This window comes from Empidonax traillii, unplaced genomic scaffold (assembly GCF_003031625.1).
Source record: "Empidonax traillii isolate 1590-97213 ecotype Southwest subspecies unplaced genomic scaffold, ASM303162v1 scaffold104:size2570737, whole genome shotgun sequence".
Lineage (NCBI taxonomy): Eukaryota > Metazoa > Chordata > Aves > Passeriformes > Tyrannidae > Empidonax > Empidonax traillii.
Window position 1 is genome coordinate 692,021 of NW_020955297.1, and position 20,523 is coordinate 712,543.

The following is a 20,523-nucleotide window of genomic DNA, read 5'->3' on the forward strand; positions in this document are numbered from 1 at the left end:
GCCACCCATTGGCCGATCCCCGCGTGCCCCCGTCCCGCCCCCGCCCATTGGCCGGGCCCCCGACCCCGCCCCCAGAGCACGCGGAGGTGGCTCACGTCTCTCCACGCTTTATTGGCGCGCGACGCGGCCCCGCCCCCCCGCACAGCGCGGGAAAAGGCCACGTGCGCGCGGCCGCTCCTACAGCTCCAAGTGCACCCCGCTGTAGGCCTTGTCCACGGTCCACTCGCCCGGGGCTCCTGCCCCGGCCCCTGCATCGGCCCCTGCCCCCGCGTAGCGCTCCATCTCCTGCTGGAACTGCTGCTGCCGCCGGCGGTTGGGGTCCACATTGATCCAATTGTTGGCGATCCACTTCGTGCCCTGGGTGACCAGGCAGCCCCCGTGCAGGGCGAAGTCATCCAGCTCCCCCACCCAGCCTGCAAAAGAGCAGAGCCCTGGTAGGAGGTGGCAAGGAGGGCAGTGTAATAAGTAGTAGTAGTTAAATTTACTCATCAAATTAGTAGTAATAGTAGTTTACTCATTAAATTGTAGTGCATGTTATATTCTTATATATATATATATATGTATGTTATTATAATCACTGTTCTGTTATGGTTAGAAGACTGTAAGTTGTAGAATGGTTCATTAATCTGTCAGCATTGTAAGCTGATAAGCATATAGCTTGCAGTTCTTAAACTAGAAAGACAAACTATTGTGCCTTGTTAAGTAAGTATTTTTGTATCTTTCTAAAAAGCTTATTGTCTCACAACACGCATAAAGTAACGAAAGGAAGGACAAAGATCAAAGGGTCAGGAACTGAAATGATACAGAGTATCCAAGATGGACATCTGGAGATGCCTGCACACTACGCCTCAAGAACTAGGAACTGATTGGAACTATGGAGGGGAAAGCACCTGGCAACTCAGGCGAGCCTGCAGAAAAGCCAACCAGAACCAGACCTGCAAGCTCGGATCCAATAGGGGGACAGCAAGTGACAATGGGAGGAGAACTGATAAGGGAATAAAAATTACTGGTTTTGCCTACTGCGCTTGCATGCCGTGAATGGAGCAGGAGACTCCCCGGCCGCCCAGCATGCTGTTTTGCTTATTTGCCTTTTCTATAAATCTTCAATAGATTGAAGCTCTCCTGCCCACAGTGCCTGCTTGGATTTGAGCTGAGATAAATCTTACAGGAGTTGCTCCCTCCATCTTAGTGCCACCCCACCCTAGCGCCTATGAGGAGTTCACCAGGGCACGCTCCTGGGTGCAAAATGCTCATTGACTCCATGTCTCCACTCAGCACAAGGGGCTCTTGCATTCTGCATCACAGCAGCTGTTTTTCTCAACTTTTTCCAAAAAGGGAGGCTGGCATGGAAGAGAGAAGTGCTGTCGCTAGAAGGCCTGTAGAAGACAGAGGCTGATGGCCATTTTAGAGATTGCATTTCAGCAGTTCTGCATTACCCTTTCTTTATAGAGGTCTCATGGTTTTTCTGTGACAGACTTGCATCAGCAGCTACTTTCCATTTAGGAACAAATTGCTCATAAAATCACAACAGGGCTCTTCTCACAGCAGAGTGATGCTCTTGATATTCTCACCCAACAGCCTAAACACTAGTCTTGTGACCTCCTCCCTGTGGATTTTCTAGAGATGGAAACACAGGCTGCTCCCAGGGGCCCTGGGAGTTTATACTCCTTCCTCCCACCACAGCTCAAAATCTGCCATCAAAACTCTCTGGAGCCATGCTCACCAGCAGCCTGGAATATTCATGTCAAAGCCCAGCCTGTCAGGGCAAACCACACTGTGCTTCATGACAAAAACAGCCCCAAGGACAGATACCACAGGGTTGTGGCTGAGCTACAAAGCAGGCGTCAGCCCCAAGCCTTGTGTGGGGTGGCCCCTGCCTGCCTACGCTGCAGAGCTGATGGCCGTGCCTTTGTCTACCTCCCCTTCCCACCCCTTTGGGCAACACCACATCAGTGACACATTTTGAATTGCAGACCAAGTTCCAGCAGGAGTTTCAGCTCGCACAGCAGGATAGGAGGCAGCTGGCGGTAGCGAGTGCAGCCAAGGTCTTTGTTTGCTAGCTAGTCCTGTTCCCCAAAGACATCAGGAGCCACTGACCTACTGCCTGTAAACAAAGGCCTTTCAGAGTCAGGAAGCTCCTACCCAGCTGGTGACAAGAAGACTCTACAGTTCCCACTAGCAGGCAGCTACCCCCCTTTGGCTGTTCTCTGAGCTCTCAGCCACAGCAAGAAGACGATGGCTGTCACCTCCTGCAGTCCTACCCCTCTCAAGAGACAAGTCTTGAAACAAGCCCATACCTTCTCCGTCAGACAGGTAGTTGTACCAGAAGACTGCAGTGCCTTGCTGAGGTTTCACTCGTAAATTGCCCTTGTCGCAGTTTTTCCGAGTATCTCGCAGGTCAACGTCGTTCTGGATCAAAGACTGGGGAGGAACCACGGGAAGGTGTCACCAGCGGGGCTGGAATGAGGCGCACACACTGGGCTGTCCCTGCTGCCAGCCATTACCCTGCTCCTTGCCCCACAGGGACAGCTCAAGGGCGACACAGGGACTTTCACAACCCACCCAGAGCAGCCTGTTTCGGTCCCCTGGAGGTCCATTCCTTAACCCATTGCCTGGCAGGAGCACAGCATACCTGCCAAGGCTTAGTTTGAAGAAACCTGCCCAGAGAGAAGCCTGCACAACTCATGCTGTGGCAGCAAGACCAAGAGACTGTCCCTCGCACCTCTGAGCAGGGAGAGCTGTAGCTGTCAAAGCCCTGTGCCTCTTCCCTTGGCCTCAGAGGGAGAAGACCATAAGCAGAGCACAGCTTCCCTAATGCTCACCAGCCTCACACACCAGCCCCCTTCTGCAGCCACAGTGAATGAAGACATTCAACGAGGGACTCAGTATCCCCGGGGGTAACATGAAGGTGAGATTCATTTACCATCTCTTCGTACGTCCTGTTATCAGCAATAGGAAAGACTGTCTCGCCTCCTCCAGTCACATTGTTCAGGTAGAACAGCACAGTCACATACCTGCAAGACAGAGGGGACTGTCAGGGGGCACACCTGGAAGAGAGGCACAGGGGCTCTCCACACCCTGCCCCTCCACCATACATGCAGCAGCTCCTCCAAGACATAAGGCACGTGATTTACACCACCAGCTTTTCTCAAAGAATAACACAAGCACAACAAAGAAAATCCCCAGCCAGAACAGTGACAGTGTTATTGTAGGCTCTGGTGGGGATGACCCAGCAGCTGTGCACGTCACTCTGCCCTCCTTGTGAGGTCCCACAGGATTTGCCCACCTTCCCCTTCAGATCCCTTTATGCCAGTGATCTTCTGAGCTGATTTGTGAGCCCCATAACCCAAGCACCAAGTCTCATGCGAGGCGGAGTGAAATGTCCCTCCACACCCCTCCTCTGAGGCGTTTCAGGCCGTGTCAGAGCAGAGCTTACCGGCAGGAGGTCTCAAAAGGAGCACTCTCATTGGCAACGAGCTTCGTGTGGCTGCAGGCAGTCTCGGGGAACACGGGACCACTGTCCATGTGGGCATGGTAGTGCCCTCCCTGGTCGTACCGCACAACCTGCAGGGGCTCGCTGTGCTCCACGATCTCGGGGGGCAAGCGAGTCAGGCGCATCACCCTGGGGAAGAGCAGGGCAGGTGAGCGGGAAGCACCCTCCCCCTGCTCAGATGCTAGTCCCAAGCAGTGAATAAATCTAGAGAAAGAGAACCCCCTTCCCCAACAGACCGGAGACACGGATGGCTGCATGCCAAGAGATAACCTTATAGATCCTTATAGATCTGTTGGTCCATCAGTATCAGTCAGAAAGCCCTTGTCAAGGTTAATAGAGAAAAACAAAAAAACAAAACCGAAGGATGCATCTCCAGCAGCACTGCTCTCAGGAAGACTTTGCTTGCTCAGCAAGATCCTTTCTTTCTGTGCGTGTCCCTCGAGCCTTCATGTGTCATCACTTCTCTGGACTCCTGCACACCACCTACAGACCTCAGGGACAGTTAGCAAAGCACAGGGCCCCTGCTGAGAGTGAACGAGAGACTAGCTCTAGGAACAGTCTTGTCACCTAACTCACCTTTCCCTGTTGCCTTTGCAGCAGCCTCCCCCAGGGCAGAGGGGCACTGGAAGTGATCAAGGAGACTGGAGCCCTCCTGCTCTGGGATTTTTCCACTGCTACATCTGAGATCATCCCCAAGGTAAGCAGGTACGTCTTGAGACCTGCCAAAGAACACTCAGAGCTCTGAGAATCTGGACCAGTGAAGCCCTTGGGGCAGGTGCAAGGAGAACATGGCACCCAGGCAGGATGGCAAAGCCCCTCCAGGCACTGCATAGTCCCAGGGAGGACTAACAGCCTCCTTCAGTGCTGTGTCTTCACATCCTCCTAAGAGCCAACTGAGGAGCGTCCAAGTGGAATGCTGATACATGGTGTGTGTGGTGGCTGGCACGGAGAAGGTGGCAGCCACAGTCTGTTCTAATCAAGGCAATATGTGATCCCATTCTCCCGCTGGAATGCACTGAAGAAAAGGAGTGGCCAACAGCCATTTTCAAGCCTCAGGACAGATTTTACCCACCCATGTTCTGGGTGAGGACCAGCACCACAAGAACAAGAGAGTCTCCAGCCAACTATGTGAAACTCACCAATGCTACACAATTTGGCCTGAGTGCCATGTTTCATCTGAGATGAAGGGAAGAGTAAAAGGTTCTGTAAAATCTGCTGTAAGCTGCCCTACAATATGTGTGCTTGGAGGATTGGCTTACTTTAGGTGAAGTCGTGCTTGTTAAAAAGTCAGTTCTGAATAGCTAAGACAGATTTCAGTGAAATGCATGAGTAACTAAAGCAAATGACAGTAACTACTGGCACCCAGACAGCATTGGAAACGGGCAGCTTCTCCCAGTAAGCTCATTTACTAATTAGAATGAAGTATTTCATATACTGCCAAAACTTCCTGGTTTTATAGGGCTGTTCCCAAAAGTGAATGGAGATGCTGAAAGGTTTGATTTTTCTTTTTCCCTTTCCACGGGACAATACAAATTCTTGTTCTAATGAAAACCTTCTCTTCCCATTTTGTGTCTCTGTTCACTGGTCTTTATACTCCAAAGACACTCGCACAAGTAGGAAATGTGGATGTTAGCAAGTCTGCCCCTGCCTCTCCCAAGCACAGGTGATCCTCGTGCCTCCCCAAACCCTGTCCCCCCTTGGCTGCCTGGCCCTTACCTTTGCCGTATGGCTCTCATGACCTGGTGTGCCCCCTCGCCCTGGTACAGCCAGGTGTGCTGGCTGTTGCGCACCAAGTCACTCATCTTCACCTTCTGGCTTCCCATGTACTTATGGAAGTCACGGATATTCAACTGTTTGAACTCCTCCAAACTCAGCACACCTACGGGAACAGAGGAAATTCAGCCGCCTGACTCTGGTGCAGGTAATAGTTTTTGGTATTCTGTAGTGGGAGAAAAAACAGCTGAGGGTGCTGCAGAAACTGCCCTCCTCAAACAGACCCCAGTCAGGGTCCTGTGCCCACCACAGGCTCTGTACTCCCTACACCCAGGATCACGGGCCCCAGCAATGCTCTCACCCGCATCAGAGGACATACAGCAACCTGCCAAAGTGAACCATGCAGGGTCAGAACTGGGACAGGAAAAGCACTGTTCTGAACTTTAAAAAGTTCCTAAAACATACAAACCAATCCATGAAAAGAGAGAAACAGCCCACTACAGTTCTAACATACACAAAAAAGTCTGTGCCACCCAGTGTCTTGGGGCTTGTTACTTAGGTACTTAAATAAACGTGTTTAAGGACAGAGTGGGATACCTCAGCCCACATTTTCCACATGGCCTTGTGGGGTAATTAAAAAGAAAACAAATCAGAAACAAGCAGTACATCCTCCTGCATTTATGTAATTGCAAAACACGAGTGAGGAATACATCAGAGTATGATCTTGTGTAGGTAGAAATAAAAGTATGAACTAAAAAGCAGTTTCTCCTAAAACAGGAGAACTCAACTGGACTCAGCAAGGGGTGGACTTTTGCCTTATTTGGCTTCAGAAAAGTCCTCATATTTGTTGTTTCCCCTTTCTGGAGAAGGGAGGCCTCGCACTGGGGACCAGGTCCTGACACCAGCGTGCAGTGCAGTACCCTGTGCTGCCCAGCAGCCAGCACACACCATGGGCTGGGAGTGGAGATTGTTCAGGCAGTAAACCCAGCACTGCGGGGTGCCAGCTCTGCTCCCTGGGCACAGCACCCCCAGCAGCAGGAAGGACCAGCCACCAGGGTCAGCCTGGGACAGTTCCTCAGGTGCCAGTGGTTGTGACCAAATGATCCACTGTTATTATTCCTAGTGTCTCTGTCCCCACTTCCCCTCACTCCCCATGGTCTTTGATGACGCAGGGCCACATCCAGGTTGTGACCTGGTCCCTCAGTGTCACGTACCAATCTAACAAGAGAGGGAAGCAGCACTCTGGAAGCAAGGTCCTGCCAAGAAGCCTTTAACAGGACCTTTCATTTGTTAATGTCCAGAACGGTGGAAAAGCCACTGAGGACTCAGTCATACCCCTGCCAAGAATGCCACCAGCCTGGAGGAGAGGGCACAGGGTGCCCTCCGGATATTTATGCATTCACACTAGTACTGTTTCAACTCCAAAGCAGCTCCTCCTGGGCAGTTCTCAATGCCAGGTCACTGGAAGAGAGCGTGCAGAGCCTGTGCATTCACTTAATTTGATTAGGAAATGGAGTGCTGCTTAATTGAGGCCACTCTAATTAGAGCAGCAGAGGTTAGAGTGCTCATCCGGATAGCAGGAGTCCTAGGGAGACCAGGGGCAGGGGGGCAGAAGTGGCCTCATGGAATACAGAGTTTGCAGCGGCAGAGAGGGGAGTCACCAAAAAACCCTGACAAGACCATCCTCACCTCCACTTATTCCACTGTCCCCTGCCAGTGACATGGGGCTCCCAGCCTGCTGCAGAAAAGGAGGGGTAGAAGGTGTGTCGTAACACCTGCATCCCAGGTAACAAGAGCTTTGTAGTCAGAGCCAGAGCAGTCTGTCAGACCAGGGGAGCAAAAGTGCACCCTGAAGTTGTTGCTACTATGGGGCATGAACCAAGGCAGGTCTGACAGGGGAGAGGGAGTGCACAGTTATGTTCTGGTCCTGCTCCTGCAAGACTCCAGCCCAGGTGGTGGGACCAGTCTGCTGCTAGACTGGTGATGCAGGGGCAGGAGTGCTGTGATATCAGGTTTACACTGAGTTCACTTTCCTGAGAAGGTCTCTAAAGCAGTGTTACTTTCCTCTGAAGAACTCAGAGAAACAGGCCAGGGCAGGGACACAGCTCTTGCTCTGCCCCACGTGGCTGCGTGAGCCATCCAACTGAGCTGAGGGCAAAAGAGATTCCCAAAAAGCTCATCTTACCATTCCCATCAGGATCAGCCTTGACTGCTGTGTACATCTCACGGATGTTTTCAGGGGTCATCCACCTGCCGTTCCCAAGCCGGGTATGGGTCAACACCTGAAATTCATAAATGGATCAACACAGGGCACTGGTTTCTTGTACTCCCAAACCCCTGCAGATTCCCTGTGTGAGGCCTGGCAGGCTCTCCTCTGCAGAGCCAGCCAGGCATCGGCACATTTCCGCAGAAACACGACTGCGGTGAGAATCATCTGGCAGCCACACACAGAGTGTGGTTGGTGAGTGCTGTTATTTCCAGTTTAGGTCATGACAAAAGACTGCTGGGACTTGGTTAACCAGCCCTGAAGTGGAGGGGGCACAGCTCTTTCTCTTGAAGGGAAAGTAAAGCTATTTATGATAAAAGTGAATGCTTTTACTTGTCCAAGTCAAGGGCTTGGAACAAAATGTTTCCTTTTCATGTGTATAGAGATGCAGAATCCTGAAGAACTCCCAACAGGCTCCAGAGAAAGGAGCCTTGCCCTGGGTTGTCACTGGTGCAGTTCCCCATACTTTACAACACTTGTGGCCCATAGGATGAGTCAGACCCCTGGCTCCACCTGAAACGGGAGCTTAGGAAGAGACATGCTTGAACTGCCAGGACTTGTCCTGATGCACCCTCCCATAAAGGGCAAGGGTGCTGAAGAGCTGTGGACCATGTGCCTCATTTTTCCCCCTGGGCTCCTCAATAGGGGTGGCTTTGCTGGGGCTTGTGAATTCACACAGGGAGTTTCCCACAGGCTGCACAAAGCAGGGCCCAGGCGACAAAATCACTTCCTGGGACACCCAGCAAGAGGCAACCCACAACACAAGGAACATTTTATCCAGCATATTCAAAACACATGTGTCCTGCCAAGGACTGCTGCTACCTCCCAATAGCATGATAACTACTGCACATTGCCCCAGAAACTTCCATGCTGAAGGCCAGTACAGGCCTTGAGACATAAAACCCAGCAAGTACTGATCAGTATATACCGGGGTCTGCCCTACCCAAGCACGTGAGTAACCAAGAGACCATCTGAGGAGGGGACCTGCCAGAGGGTGCCCAGCAAACCACCCCTTGTCTGTCCCCCACTCTACCTCTTTGAGCTGCAGCTGCCCATCCTGATTATGGTCCAGGAGATTGAAAATGTCCATCTGGCTGATTTCAATCATTTCCATGGCTTCCTCATAGTCATCTGTTGGTAAGATCTGGCTCTTCTGCAGCCCTTTCAGCTTTGCAAGATGGACGATGAGCTTGCACTCCTCCTCTGTCAGGAAGTCGGGAATTTCTAAAGCAAAAGTGTGAGCACCAACAGAGACTGAGGAACTGTTACAATGGGATGCCATACCAGCGGCAGGAGACTCAGGAAAAAAAAAAAAAAAGAGGTGGGGTGTAATTTAGGAACTGCCTAAGTTTGAGACATTCAAAGACATCCAGCCTTCTACCAGAAGAGCTCTCAGAGAGCACACACCACACACCTGAGCTGCTGGAGGTAGGTATTTTTACAGCAGCAGTTCCGAAGTGTTTGGATCCAGAGGTCAAGCCCTTAAACTCTCACACATACCACAATGGACAAAGGAGCGAACAAACCTGCATATCACTGCATATTACCATTTCAAAGGGGCCATGTTAATCACAGTCTGGGAATTGCTGCTTTACAGGAAGGGAGGCCAAAAATCTTTACAGTGGGCAGTGGTGAAGGCCAGGGTTTCAGGCTTCCTTATTCTTTGCACAAAACCAAATACCTTTCACATATATAATTTGGGGGAGCACGGCCCAGTGCTCTACTATGAAACTCACACAGAAAGAAGAAAAATTCTTTTTCCCATTCATTCCCTTGATCCTCCACTAAAAATGGTCTTCAAATGCAATATTAAAGGGGAAGATACTGTACATGGAGGATGCCACACAGGTATTACCAGCTTTCCTTTGCAGCATAAACCCAGCAGCAATCAGGCAATTCCAGGATCCCAAGCAAATTTAAATCCAGAGAAATCCACCCATGACCATGAGGAGATTTTTAGCTGCATGGTACACTGGGCGTGCACTTGGAAAGCGCTGGCAAAGTCCCATTCCAGAGTTAAGACTGTGGCCCAGGAGGTTGAGAGGATCTGAGGCTGGTCCGCCACTACTGTGCTGATCTTGTTACCGGCTCCTGAGACTTTTGAAAAGGGAAAGAAAAGCCACCAACGCAGGACAGCTTAAGTGCTCCTAGACCCGAGGTCCTGCTCTCCAAAACTGCACCTCCCTGGAGCTCCTGCAGGTATGTGCCAAAAACACATTATAAATAAACTACAGCAGCAATCCTCAAATGGGGGGAAAAAAATTAATTACTTCCGTGACCTGAAATCAACTGTATCGGCTCAGGCTGTCAATAAGCACTTGGCTTCTTGCTAAGTACAGCCCAGAACTAGCCCTGTAGAGAATGAGCTGTTCCTGGGAAGCCCCAGGAACACAATGCAGCCAGCTGTATCTGTGACACCCTCCCAGGAAGCAATTTCCGCCACAGGCGGCACAGGGTCTCTGTGCCAGAGGATGTTTCGGAGCTGGAGCTTCCACTGACCAGTTTGAACCTCGTGGCACGGCACCAGGTTCAAATGAACTGTGTGTGCTGGCAACCAGCATTCCCAGTATTTCCAGCTCCCCAAACTGGGCTACAATAATGATGGATTATGGAATCTTAATCATGTGCTGGAGGGAAGACAATTCTGCTCTCCAGTGGTAGTAACAGGATTTTGGAATGAAGTAGGAATTCTGTTAACCAGAAAGCACGCTGTCATGCAGGTTGCAAGGTGAGAGGGTTTCCAGCTGAGTTCTGCCAATCCCATCTGCAAACAACCTGGCTCCACAGCTGCAAATTAGTTCCTCTCTGCCCTCAGCACTCCTAAACAGTTAACTTCTGGCTGTGAGACCATGCTATCTCCCTGCCTGTTCAACAATAGATCCAGCTAAACAAATGCCTCCTAATTGACTTTGAGCAACACTTGATTGCATTCACAAAAAAACAAAAGAGAGGAAAACATTGGGGTTTATGAAATAACACTAATCCTGGAGCAAGAGAAAGGGGACGGGTTGGAGCACTGGTGTCAAACAGAGATTCAATCTTGGCTGAAAGAGCCCCAAGACACATAGGCCAAGTCATTCATCCCTCCCCAACTGCCCTCATTTCCACACCTGCTGATCTAAGCCAAACCCCTGCTAAAATACAAACAATTGGGGCCGCTGGCAACCGAAAATTGGAGCATTGTCTTCCCCATGAGGGCTCTGAAAGGGCCGCACTTAATGAGGATGGATTGACAGAGAGGTGGCTCCTAGGCTATAAAAGGCATCCCACAGTCAGGAGCAGCTCAGTCCAGGGTGCACTGCTCGTCCTGCCGCTCTGAGCATGGTCCCAGCCCAGCGCAGGCACCCCTCGAGGGCGGGTGGCCCATGGCTGCTGGGTCTCACGGTGTGGCTGCTGCTCTGGGGCTCTCCAGGAGCCTGGGCGAGCTACCTGAGGAGATCCTCCAGCTGCATGCCCATCCCACACCGCATGGCCTTGTGCTACGATATTGGCTACTCCGAGATGAGGATCCCCAACCTGCTGGAGCATGAGACCATGACAGAAGTCATCCAGCAGTCTTCCAGCTGGCTGCCCTTACTGGCCAGGGAGTGCCACCCAGACGCAAGGATTTTCCTCTGCTCCCTCTTTGCGCCCATCTGTTTGGACAGGTAAGATGTTTTTACAAGTTATTTCAGCTGTAACAGTTAACCCAAGAGCACAGCTGCATGTGCCTCTGGAGAGAAAATGCACGTGATGTGATCGCTGCAGCCCCCAAGAAGCTATGTTGCCCCTCTCAGCAAGGTGAAAGCAAAACATGAGCATTTCATCTTGTAGGAGCAGAAGCATTATGTCCCCTCCTTTAGATTTTCCTGCTCTCCCACCTCAGGTGCCTGGCCACCCCCTCGCACACCGCAGTAGCTGCTGGCACCCACCAGCTTCACCTCCCACCTCCCATGAAGCCCCTCACCCCAGCTCCTTCCCCAAACATGTAGGGATTTCTCAGCCCAGGAGTTCCAGCAGCAGAGGGAAATCTCCAGTTCTGAAGTACAGCCCTCAAAGTACAGAGGGCTAAGAAAACTGGGTATCTAATCAGGCACCTGTAAAGGTAAGCAGCCTTCACACAACTAGAGATGATCCCCGGGGAGGTGGGGGGCAAAGGGGTTCTAACAGCAGCCTATACGGAACAGCCTCATCCCTCCTGTCCTCAGAAATTTGTTGTTCGCTGCCTGGATGTGAATGTTCAAAAAAATCAAGGATCCCCATTTAATGCCAGCACTGCAGTGTGCAACACAGCCCTGTGGGCAGCAGTGGTGCCAGGGCTCGACCCTCACAGCCTGCTGCCAGGCATGTGGAGGTGCTGAACCCCCATCCCCTCCCAGGCTCATCTACCCCTGCCGCAGCCTCTGCGAAGCCGTCAAGAGAAGCTGCGCGCCCGTCATGGCTTGTTACGGCTACCCCTGGCCCGAAATCCTGAACTGCAACAAGTTCCCTGCAGATCACGAGCTGTGCATCGCAGCAGTCTCCATGGATGAAAATGCCTCCAGCAGGAGAAGTAAGAGGTTTTTCCTCATGTACTTTCCCATATGTAACACTGAAAGCTCAAAAGGATGATCCTATGACTTGTTTCTATTCTGAATATTTCTGGGTTTAAGTTGTATTTAAAAAAAAAAATCATTAACTGTAGTTTGGTTCTCTCTGGGAACTGTGTCTAGAAAATTAGCATAACATTGACTGTGGCTTGTTCCTCTCTCTGCTGTATTCATTAGCTCCCTGGGTGCCATCAGACCCAGCAGGGTTTGGGGCAGCGGGAAGGAATGGCTGTAAAGCCTCCAGCCCAGGCACAGCGGGAGAGCTCATGGAGTGCAGGCTCCCGGCAGCGAGATGTGCTTCCAGCAGAGCTGCAGAGCTGCAGCCCCGATCTTTCAGTTGTGTCCGGGGTTTAAAAACATGCAAAAAGAAACATTTTGCAAGCCTTTTCTTTAAACATTGGGAAACATCATGCAGGAACATGAGCCTCTGCAGGCATGAGTTACACCAGAAAAAAGATGACTGTCTGAAAGAATAAATTTAACACCCAGATAGTGATGAACCTGGGGGAGATTCAAGAGCAGTTAAGGGGAGAACAGACATTTCAACATCATTTCAACATCACTGGATGGAGTCTGGCTACAGCCCTAGCTTTGATGTTTCATCCTAACGAGGAGATATTCATTAAGTATTTTTATTATTGCTTTAAAATGCACCAACACACAGAAGTCTGAGAAAAGCACAACAAGTGGGACCTGCTCCAGTCATGGGAAGGAGAGCTTAACATTTCCTACCCTGGCAGTCTGAGATGTCTTTGCAGGGACTGGGTAGCTCAGGAAGAAGTGTCACTTGGAAGCAGCAAGCCACCATTTGCAGATCTCAAAATTTCATTATGTGTTTTCCAGTGAAGCTTGACAAGGGTGTTATAACCAAATTTCTGTTGCAGCAGTGCCCCGAGCCAGCTGCAAGGACTGCGAGCTTGAGGAGGCCAGCACTGCCAGGGAGATCCTGGAAAGCCTCTGTGCCAATGATTTTGGTGAGTACCCTCCTATTCCTCTCAATTGCTGCTGTTCCCTTCAGCAGCCAAGCAGTGGCATGGATAGAAAATGGCTTTGCCACAACAGACTGACTTGGAGGAATTGCAGCTTTTACAGCAGATCCCAGGTATTTTCAGGTCCCACCTTACCTGTGAGGCAGCACAAGCACCTGGCTCCAGGCAGCACCAAAGTGAAGATATGCTTTATTTCTGTGGGCTCTGATTTGGTTTTGGTCTGTGGCTGCTAAAAATAAGCACTACTCTGGTTTTGCCTTTGAGACCAGCATTTCAATCAGTATGTCCACAAAAACCTTTAGCAAAATCCATGCTGGCTATTTCAAACTTCAATACTGTTGTTCTAGTAATGTATCTCTCCCTCTCCTAGCCCAAGCAGGCAGCAGCACTGGCTCTGCTCAATCGACTGGGAAGAAGTTTTCAATATACTGTCCTGAATTTTGGCACGCATGTAAAAAATATTTTTAATAATTAAAAAAAAATTACAAATCCCGGGCAGCTGTCAGTCACATTACCTCCTGAAATCCCAGTTTAGAGAAAAGTAAATTTGCATTTAGAGACCAGGACTGCTTGCTTGCGCCTGTGCTTCCCACAGGGTTTCTGCCCATGTAATGGTGCTGATAAACCTCTGCCACTGTTATGAGGAAAACGGGGTGAGAAGGAAGTCTCCCAAGTAACAAGCAGTAGGACAAAGGAAAAGGCCTCAAGTTGGATTGGAGAGGTTCAGATTGGGTATTAGGAAAAACATCTTCTATGGAAGGGTTGTTAAGCCCTGGAACAGGCTGCCCAGGCAACTGGTTGAGTTACAATCCCTGGAGGTATTTAAAAGATATGTGGATGTGGCACTTGGGGACATGGTTTAGTGGTGGACTGTGCAGTGCTGGATTAATGGCTGGACTCAATGGTAGATGTCTTTCCCAACCTGAACAATTCTATGACTTTTAGAACAGTGTTCAGTACTGGAAACTGACCTCAGATGAGAACTTTTACAAGTTCACTGCAATTACAAGAATTTGGACAGATGCCTCCCCATATTACAGAGACAGCAAAGAAGTCTTGGGCTGGCTCTCTGTGTTTAAGTAGGTGAGAGCTATGAAAAGCAAACAGAACTAACAGCTCTTTTTCCAACCCCTGCAGCAGTGAAGATCCGCATCCTGAGGAAGAACACAACCACCACTATCTCAGACTTTGACCTGGACCCCTCCAGGGTGGAGGTGCTGAAGCACGGCCCACTCCTCAGGACTGAAATCCCTTCCAGGCTCCAGCAGTGGCTGGACATTGATGCCACCTGTGCCCACAACATCATGAGGGGCACTCACTCCGGGGTCTTTGTTGTAAGTGGCGAGGTACAGAGTGACAAGGTGGTGGTGAACAAGGCCTATGCCTGGCAGAAGAGGAACAGGAACCTGCACCAGGCAGTGCGGAGGTGGAAACATCACCGCTGCCCCGAACAGGCGGGGCGGAAGGTCTGAAAAATATCAATTCCAGCAATAAGAAACTGCTCCTTTCCCTGTGGCTAGAAAACTCCTTTCCCTGGCAGGTGGTGTTTTGGAGATGTACAGTCAGTATTTCTAGGTGATTCGAAGCAGCCATAGTGCACAGATAGGGCCTCACTACAGATCCCTGTTTTACCAAGACAGAGCTCAAGGATGCAGGTTTAACATATTCCTCTAACCAGGCTCTGCAGATCTAGGACGTGTGATGGACAGCTTTGTGTAGGATCTAATATCACAACAAAACTGAACTCTGCAGGTGGGCACAAACTAGAAAGATCTGTAGTAACAGTTCCTTCTAGTTCTGTCATCAGAGCTGGTATTTCAGCTTCACTATATGACCCTGAGACATTGATGCTGTTCAAGTGCCTGCTTGTCCAGAGATTATATGAAAGTTGCCCTGACTGCTAAGTGATACTTTTTATGTAATGGAGCAAATACTTTACTCTTGAATAGTCTGAGGTAAATTAAGGGAATGAAGAACCCATCCCAGCAACACCCAGACCCTCGAAAAATGCTCTCGAGCAGCCACTCAGGCTGTCCCTTTAGCTTCCTGCACTGCGAACTGATGAGCATCTGCACAGGTAAAAGGAAAGCAGGAAAGGCACAGAGCAAAGATAACTGAGGGTTTCTGCATAACAGGAAAAACCATTTTCCAACATCATAAATTCAGTTTGGATCAGAAGATTCCGGTAACTGGGAATATCACAAGAGCCTTGAGAAAGAGCACAGTGTGAGTGAGACATCAGCTGTTGAAAGCTCTGCTTTGGTGTGAACAGCAGCTTTGCTTGGGACCGGGAGGTGAGCCCCAGCCACGGCACAGAAGGAGCTACTTGCAGTTCTGATGTGGGAGCAGGGGAGGAACGTTCCACAGCTGCCTGGCCTTCCACCTGCACACAAGGAAGACAGAAAAGGTGGGAAAACTCAGCCTCACCAAGTCCTCTGCAGCTCACTCTCATCCAAGGAGGACTGTCGCTCCCTGCAGGGGTACCCACATCCATAGCTCTGCACTCCAGACCCCAGAGCAGAAAACAGCAAATCCCCTAATGAGAATCCCTAATGACTCAGATTTCTACTGCCTAACAAAGCACTGTCCATGGAAAGTTTTCTATATTGGCTTAAACCTGGGGCTGAATTAAAAAAAAAATAAGGGGAAAACCCAGCCTTTTGGAGGAATGCTTTCTGCCCTGCTGGTGCCGCCTGCAGTCTCGGCTGTGGCCGCTGCCTGGTTTGATGGAGATACTTTGCCCCCCCCGTGCTCGTAAAACTCACCAACAACCCACGGCGTGGGCTCCTCCTCACACCAGTGTGGGCTGGAATGAGCGCTCACACACTCACACTGGAATTCAGCTGGCCCTAACATTTGTGCAGCGATTACTTCTCTTCCCTGAGGCTCAGAAGAAAACCAACAACATTTCCTATTTTTATTCCTCCCCACTGCCTTGTCTTACAAATTCCGGCCCAATCCACAGAATCTGCTGTCAGGTGGTCCCCGCAATTGCAGTATGTTCTGAACAGACTGCATCTGGAAAACACAACTGAACACATAAAAGCTCTGAAGGTTGAAAAGGTTTTGTCTGATTTGTTTTCCATTAATAGGGTTATTTGATTACTAGTGTTTCTCAACTAAAGTGCACAGATGGTCTGACTTACAAGCTTTAGAAATGATGCCTTGTAGCCAGAGGGGGGGAAAAAATAGGGCAGGGATTTTTTCAGAGCTCCATGAAATGAAAGCTTCGGTTTGATGCAGATGTGATTTACTCATATTTAAAAAACAAACCGCAAGTTCCCCGACGGTGCCCAGCCCATGCCCCAAAGGCCAGAGCTCACATTAAATCATTGATGAGTGTCTGCTGCTGTGGTCCCACTGCAGTCTGCTCTGCTGAAAGCAAGGCTCACAGATCAGCCACTGCTTCCTTAAATTAGCTCTCATATGAAACAGCACTTTGTGTTAAATCCCCAGAAACGCAAGAGTCTTTACTAAGGGCTTGTCTTTATCAAATGCAAGCAAGCTAAAGACCCACTTCCACTAATTTAGGCAACAGAGATGCAATAAATTAGTTTTTTTAAACCAGCTGAATTAGATTGGTACTGTTTGCATAGACAGAGAAGTCTCTGAAAGTGTTTTAAAGTCAGAGCTTGCTCCTGGCAGGTTCATTCAGGAGATAAGAGCTGTCTTGCAACTTGCAGCTTCTAAATAAGGGAGTCTTTATCAGAGGACAAAGGAGAACAGGCTCTTGTGGCATCTGAAATGGTGAATGTCTGTCACTGTGTGATGGCATCCTCAGGGAGCAAAGCTTCCCTCAGAACCAATGCAGGTGCTGAAACAACAAACTAAAAATTGTGGGACTGCTGCTGCCAGAACCAACCTGCCTTTTATCACCTTCAGCACCTCCCCTGCAGGCCAAGACCAACTCTTTCACTGCAGCAATACTAGTGGGGCAGGGAAGATGGAAACAGGAGTTTTCCTGAGTGAAAACCAGAGCGATTGCCCCAGACCGCGGCTCTGGTACTGATATTTGTTTTGTGATGCTGTGTGGCTTAAGTTCCAGGCTGGTGTACCTGTTTCCTGAAAGTCAGACAGAAACCCTCCAAGAAATTGGCAAACCATGAGTACCACCTATGTAGAAATGACAAAAGAACTTTGTATAGTGTTTCCAGATACTTACTGCATTAATGGAGTTTAATAAGAAACCTATGGTCAGGCTTTCAGTGTATATAATCTATTTGGAATCAGAAAAGGACTCTCTATTTATATTATTGACAAAGCATCTGAATAATTATTCATGCTGTCTTTTCAGAGACAACAGGTTTTCTCCAACTTTGCAGTAGCAGAAATTTTGTAATAATCTGTCCCCCCCAAAATTAATTTCACTATTCTCGGTGGATTTCCAGAACACAGAGTTCAATTAATGAGATTTTACCAGTCATAGCAAAAAAATCACAGAAAGGTAAAGAATGTTTTAAAATATCTCAGAGACGGATGTTGTGTGGTTGTATATCAGAGCAGCCAAAAATAAAGATAAATCTGGAACAGGATGTAAAATTGTGGAAAACATGAAATCTGTCAATTCTCCCGTTACTCATTTCCTCAGCGCTGAAGCACCAACACTAAATTTCTCTTTCATAGTTTATTACCAAAAGTTTGGGGATCTCTTGCCCCTTCCTAATACTGTGCAGTTTCTTCGAGGTCCTCGCCAGCTATCCCAGGTATTTTTAAAGGGAATCTGAAAAACCTGGAAAGGGTAATTTTCCAAATTCTTCAAAGCAGACCATCCACAACGAGTAAGGCCGCATCCATACTGAGAATACCGCACCAAAATACCTTAAACGAAACCACAACGTTCTTAACGCAGCCCCCAGGGGCAGCAGCACAGGGAGGTGATGTAAACACGCGAGAAGTCACTTCCCCCCGCGTGGGTGTAAGGCAGCGGCGGGTGTCAGACACACACACACACACACACACACACACACACACACACACACACACACACACCCCTCCGCCGTCAGGGCAGCGCAAACCCCTCCGCCACCAGGGCCGGGCTCGGCCGCTGCCCCCGGCGGGGCCGGTACTCACCGAAGAGCAGCGGCTTGAGGCTGAGGGTGCGCACGCTGTGGGCCCTGCCGGGCACCAGCTCCACCCGCTGCGTGTGGCCCACCTGCGGGGAGAGCAGCGGTCAGCGGCAGCGGTGGCCCCGGCCCCGGCCCCAGCCCCCGGGTCGCGCTCTTGCCTTGATGCCCTCGAGGCGCGGGAGGGCGCGGGCGGGTGGTGGCGGCGGTGCGGGCGGCGCGGGGGCGGCGGGCGGCCCGCCGGGCTCGCCGGCGCTGAGGTGCACGAAGAGCAGCAGCCCCAGCACATTGAGCACGTAGAGGTGCGCGAAGACCATGAGGACGAGGAAGTAGGGGCGGGAGCAGACGGGCCGCGGGCGGCCCCCCGGCGGGCCGGGCAGCGGGGGACCCTCGGCCCGCGCCTCCGCCGCCGCCATCGCCCCGGCCCGCCCGGCCCCGCGTCACCGCGGCAACGGCCCGGCGGGCGCTGCGGCAGCGCGGGGCGGGGACAGCGCCAGCAGCCACACCCCCCCGCCACCCCGTCCCCATCCCGCCGCCAAGGAGAGCCGGGACACCGCCGAAGTTAGAAAGTCACAATTTATTTCAAATAAACCACGGGCACACCTCTGGCAACCGTCTCCCGGGCGGTTTCCGCCGCCCCTGCCCCTCTCCGGTGCCTGGGAAGAAAAAGCGAGGGGTGGCAGCAGCGCTGAGCCCCCCCCCCCAAAACACACAGCCCAACAACCCCAACCAGACCGGGGCCAGGAAAGGAATTCCCAGAACAAGTGCCTCATTTAAAAATAAAGTTCTATTTCTTTTTCTTCACCTGTTTAAAAAGTCTAAAATTTAGAGTGCAAGACTATAGTACAGAAACCTCCTGCTGCCGAATCCGCAGGCGGGCACAGCGCCTTCACCGCACGCAGGGCAGCAGTCATGCAGTTTATGGTATCAGTAGAAAACGTTTTGTTACAGTCTGGGAAGCCTGAGGACTATCAGAGATGAGGCAGCCAATGCACCAAAACAAGTGAAGCCAAAATAAAAGAGTGCCAGATGCAAGGATGGAGAGGTGCTAGGCTGGCGCAGGAGCTGGAAACAAGTGCAAAAAAGAAAAAAAGAGAGCAAACATTCCACGTCCGTAGCAGTAATGCATCAAAGGGAAATTTGTACCTCGAGATTAATGGCTCCTGAGCCACTTTCTATTCACCTTCATCCATGTAACCTTGCTGACTCAAAGAGGGCCCTGTACCTATTAGAGGGGAAAAAACTGGCCTTGTCTTTGGGTGTTGAGAACCTGTTTCCCTCCTGTCACCTGCCTCTCAAGCTGTGTCAGCCACCTTACACACAGAGCCAGCAGCCCTTGTGCTCTGCAGGTTTTGTCCTGGAGTCCACGACTTTCTGTACAACACCAATACAGAAGTCGCCCTACCTGCGCTGCAAAAGCAAGTTCTGTTGTTTTCCCAGAGTACAGCAACAGGATCTGTGCGTGCAACCCAGGACTTTCACCACCTTCAGAAAGGATGTTTTGTTTTGTTTAAAAATAAATGGAACTGTTGACAAAGTTCTAGTTTCAGAAAATTTGAAAGAATTAGGGGGTGCACTGTGCAACCCTTATTACTGTTCCTCAGCCAAGCATCTCAGCAGCCTGTTCAACAAGTCTGGCCACAGCTTGGCTTGTCTACAAACAAGGGTTCATAGCAAAGCATTTTGTGGGGGCACAGGAGAGGGAGGGAGGGAAGGAGGCAGGGAGGGAGAGAAACAAAACTCCATTCTCATCTAGCTCAAAGCTGGACAATTATGTAAGAGAAGTGATAGGGGATTAGGGAACTCCACATATCTGTTCTGCAAAGAGATTAGGTGTTAAGAGAGTTAGGTTTAGACAATAAGAACACCAGCTTTTATCCTAACCAGTACTTTGCACATTACATTTTTAAAGAACAGTTTAAACATTGGTTCTATGCACTGCAAACTGCTGGGGTCTCAATAAACCCTTCCTGGGGGTGCAGCCTGCCCTGACTGACAATCATTTGGGAGAGGAAGGAAGAGACTGACTTCTAGAATACAGAGGAGGGCACAAAGAGGCTGCTGCTGGGTGCAGAGGGAATAAAGTCAGGAGACAGTGGCTGGAGCAAGGACATATCTACCTCTACGGCTCCAACCTTGAGAGGAGCCAGAACAGGACAGAATTGGAACACATGAAGCCATGGCTATGGAGATCTCTTGCATAGCAAGCAGTGCTGCTCCCAGAAATGAGACTCCCTCCCTGCCCCACTCCCTGGCTCCAGTCATCTCTCCAAAACCCTTCCCTACCCTCCGCCTCTTCCGTTGTAACGCCACTCCTCACAGCATGTTCCCCTGCTCCCTGAGGGTACATCCCACACCAAAGAAGGGAGGGAGGAAGGAAAAGGCCTCTCAGTTTGAAATTTTCTGCTCTGTACAACAAGCACGGCCACAG

General features: G+C 50.4%; 2 protein-coding genes across 2 annotated transcripts; one reads left to right on the forward strand and one right to left on the reverse strand.

Annotated features, from left to right (window-relative positions):
- Positions 1-94: 94 nt before the first annotated feature.
- P4HTM (prolyl 4-hydroxylase, transmembrane) lies at positions 95-18,508 on the reverse strand. Its single transcript, XM_027882289.1, has 9 exons — positions 18,254-18,508; positions 18,100-18,181; positions 8,506-8,696; positions 7,392-7,488; positions 5,210-5,372; positions 3,437-3,622; positions 2,924-3,014; positions 2,298-2,421; positions 95-413 (listed from the first exon to the last, which is right to left on the reverse strand). The coding sequence occupies exons 1-9, from the start codon at positions 18,506-18,508 to the stop codon at positions 178-180; spliced, it is 1,425 nt and encodes a 474-aa protein (XP_027738090.1). The 3' UTR covers positions 95-177.
- LOC114056792 (secreted frizzled-related protein 5-like) lies at positions 10,362-14,873 on the forward strand. Its single transcript, XM_027882291.1, has 4 exons — positions 10,362-11,119; positions 11,831-12,003; positions 12,925-13,014; positions 14,167-14,873. The coding sequence occupies exons 1-4, from the start codon at positions 10,794-10,796 to the stop codon at positions 14,499-14,501; spliced, it is 924 nt and encodes a 307-aa protein (XP_027738092.1). The 5' UTR covers positions 10,362-10,793; the 3' UTR covers positions 14,502-14,873.
- Positions 18,509-20,523: the final 2,015 nt, after the last annotated feature.

What these genes read in the sequence shown, in the direction of transcription:
- P4HTM (XM_027882289.1), bottom strand. Translation starts at nt 18,508, where the DNA reads ATGGCGGCGGCGGAGGCGCGGGCCGAGGGTCCCCCGCTGCCCGGCCCG. An exon ending in GGCAGCTGCAGCTCAAAGAG is followed by an intron (nt 7,489 to 8,505) that starts GTAGAGTGGGGG and finishes TATGAATTTCAG; the next exon opens with GTGTTGACCCATACCCGGCT. An exon ending in ATGAGAGCCATACGGCAAAG is followed by an intron (nt 3,623 to 5,209) that starts GTAAGGGCCAGG and finishes GCTCTTCCCCAG; the next exon opens with GGTGATGCGCCTGACTCGCT.
- LOC114056792 (XM_027882291.1), top strand. Translation starts at nt 10,794, where the DNA reads ATGGTCCCAGCCCAGCGCAGGCACCCCTCGAGGGCGGGTGGCCCATGG. An exon ending in GCGCCCATCTGTTTGGACAG is followed by an intron (nt 11,120 to 11,830) that starts GTAAGATGTTTT and finishes ATCCCCTCCCAG; the next exon opens with GCTCATCTACCCCTGCCGCA. An exon ending in AAATGCCTCCAGCAGGAGAA is followed by an intron (nt 12,004 to 12,924) that starts GTAAGAGGTTTT and finishes TTTCTGTTGCAG; the next exon opens with CAGTGCCCCGAGCCAGCTGC.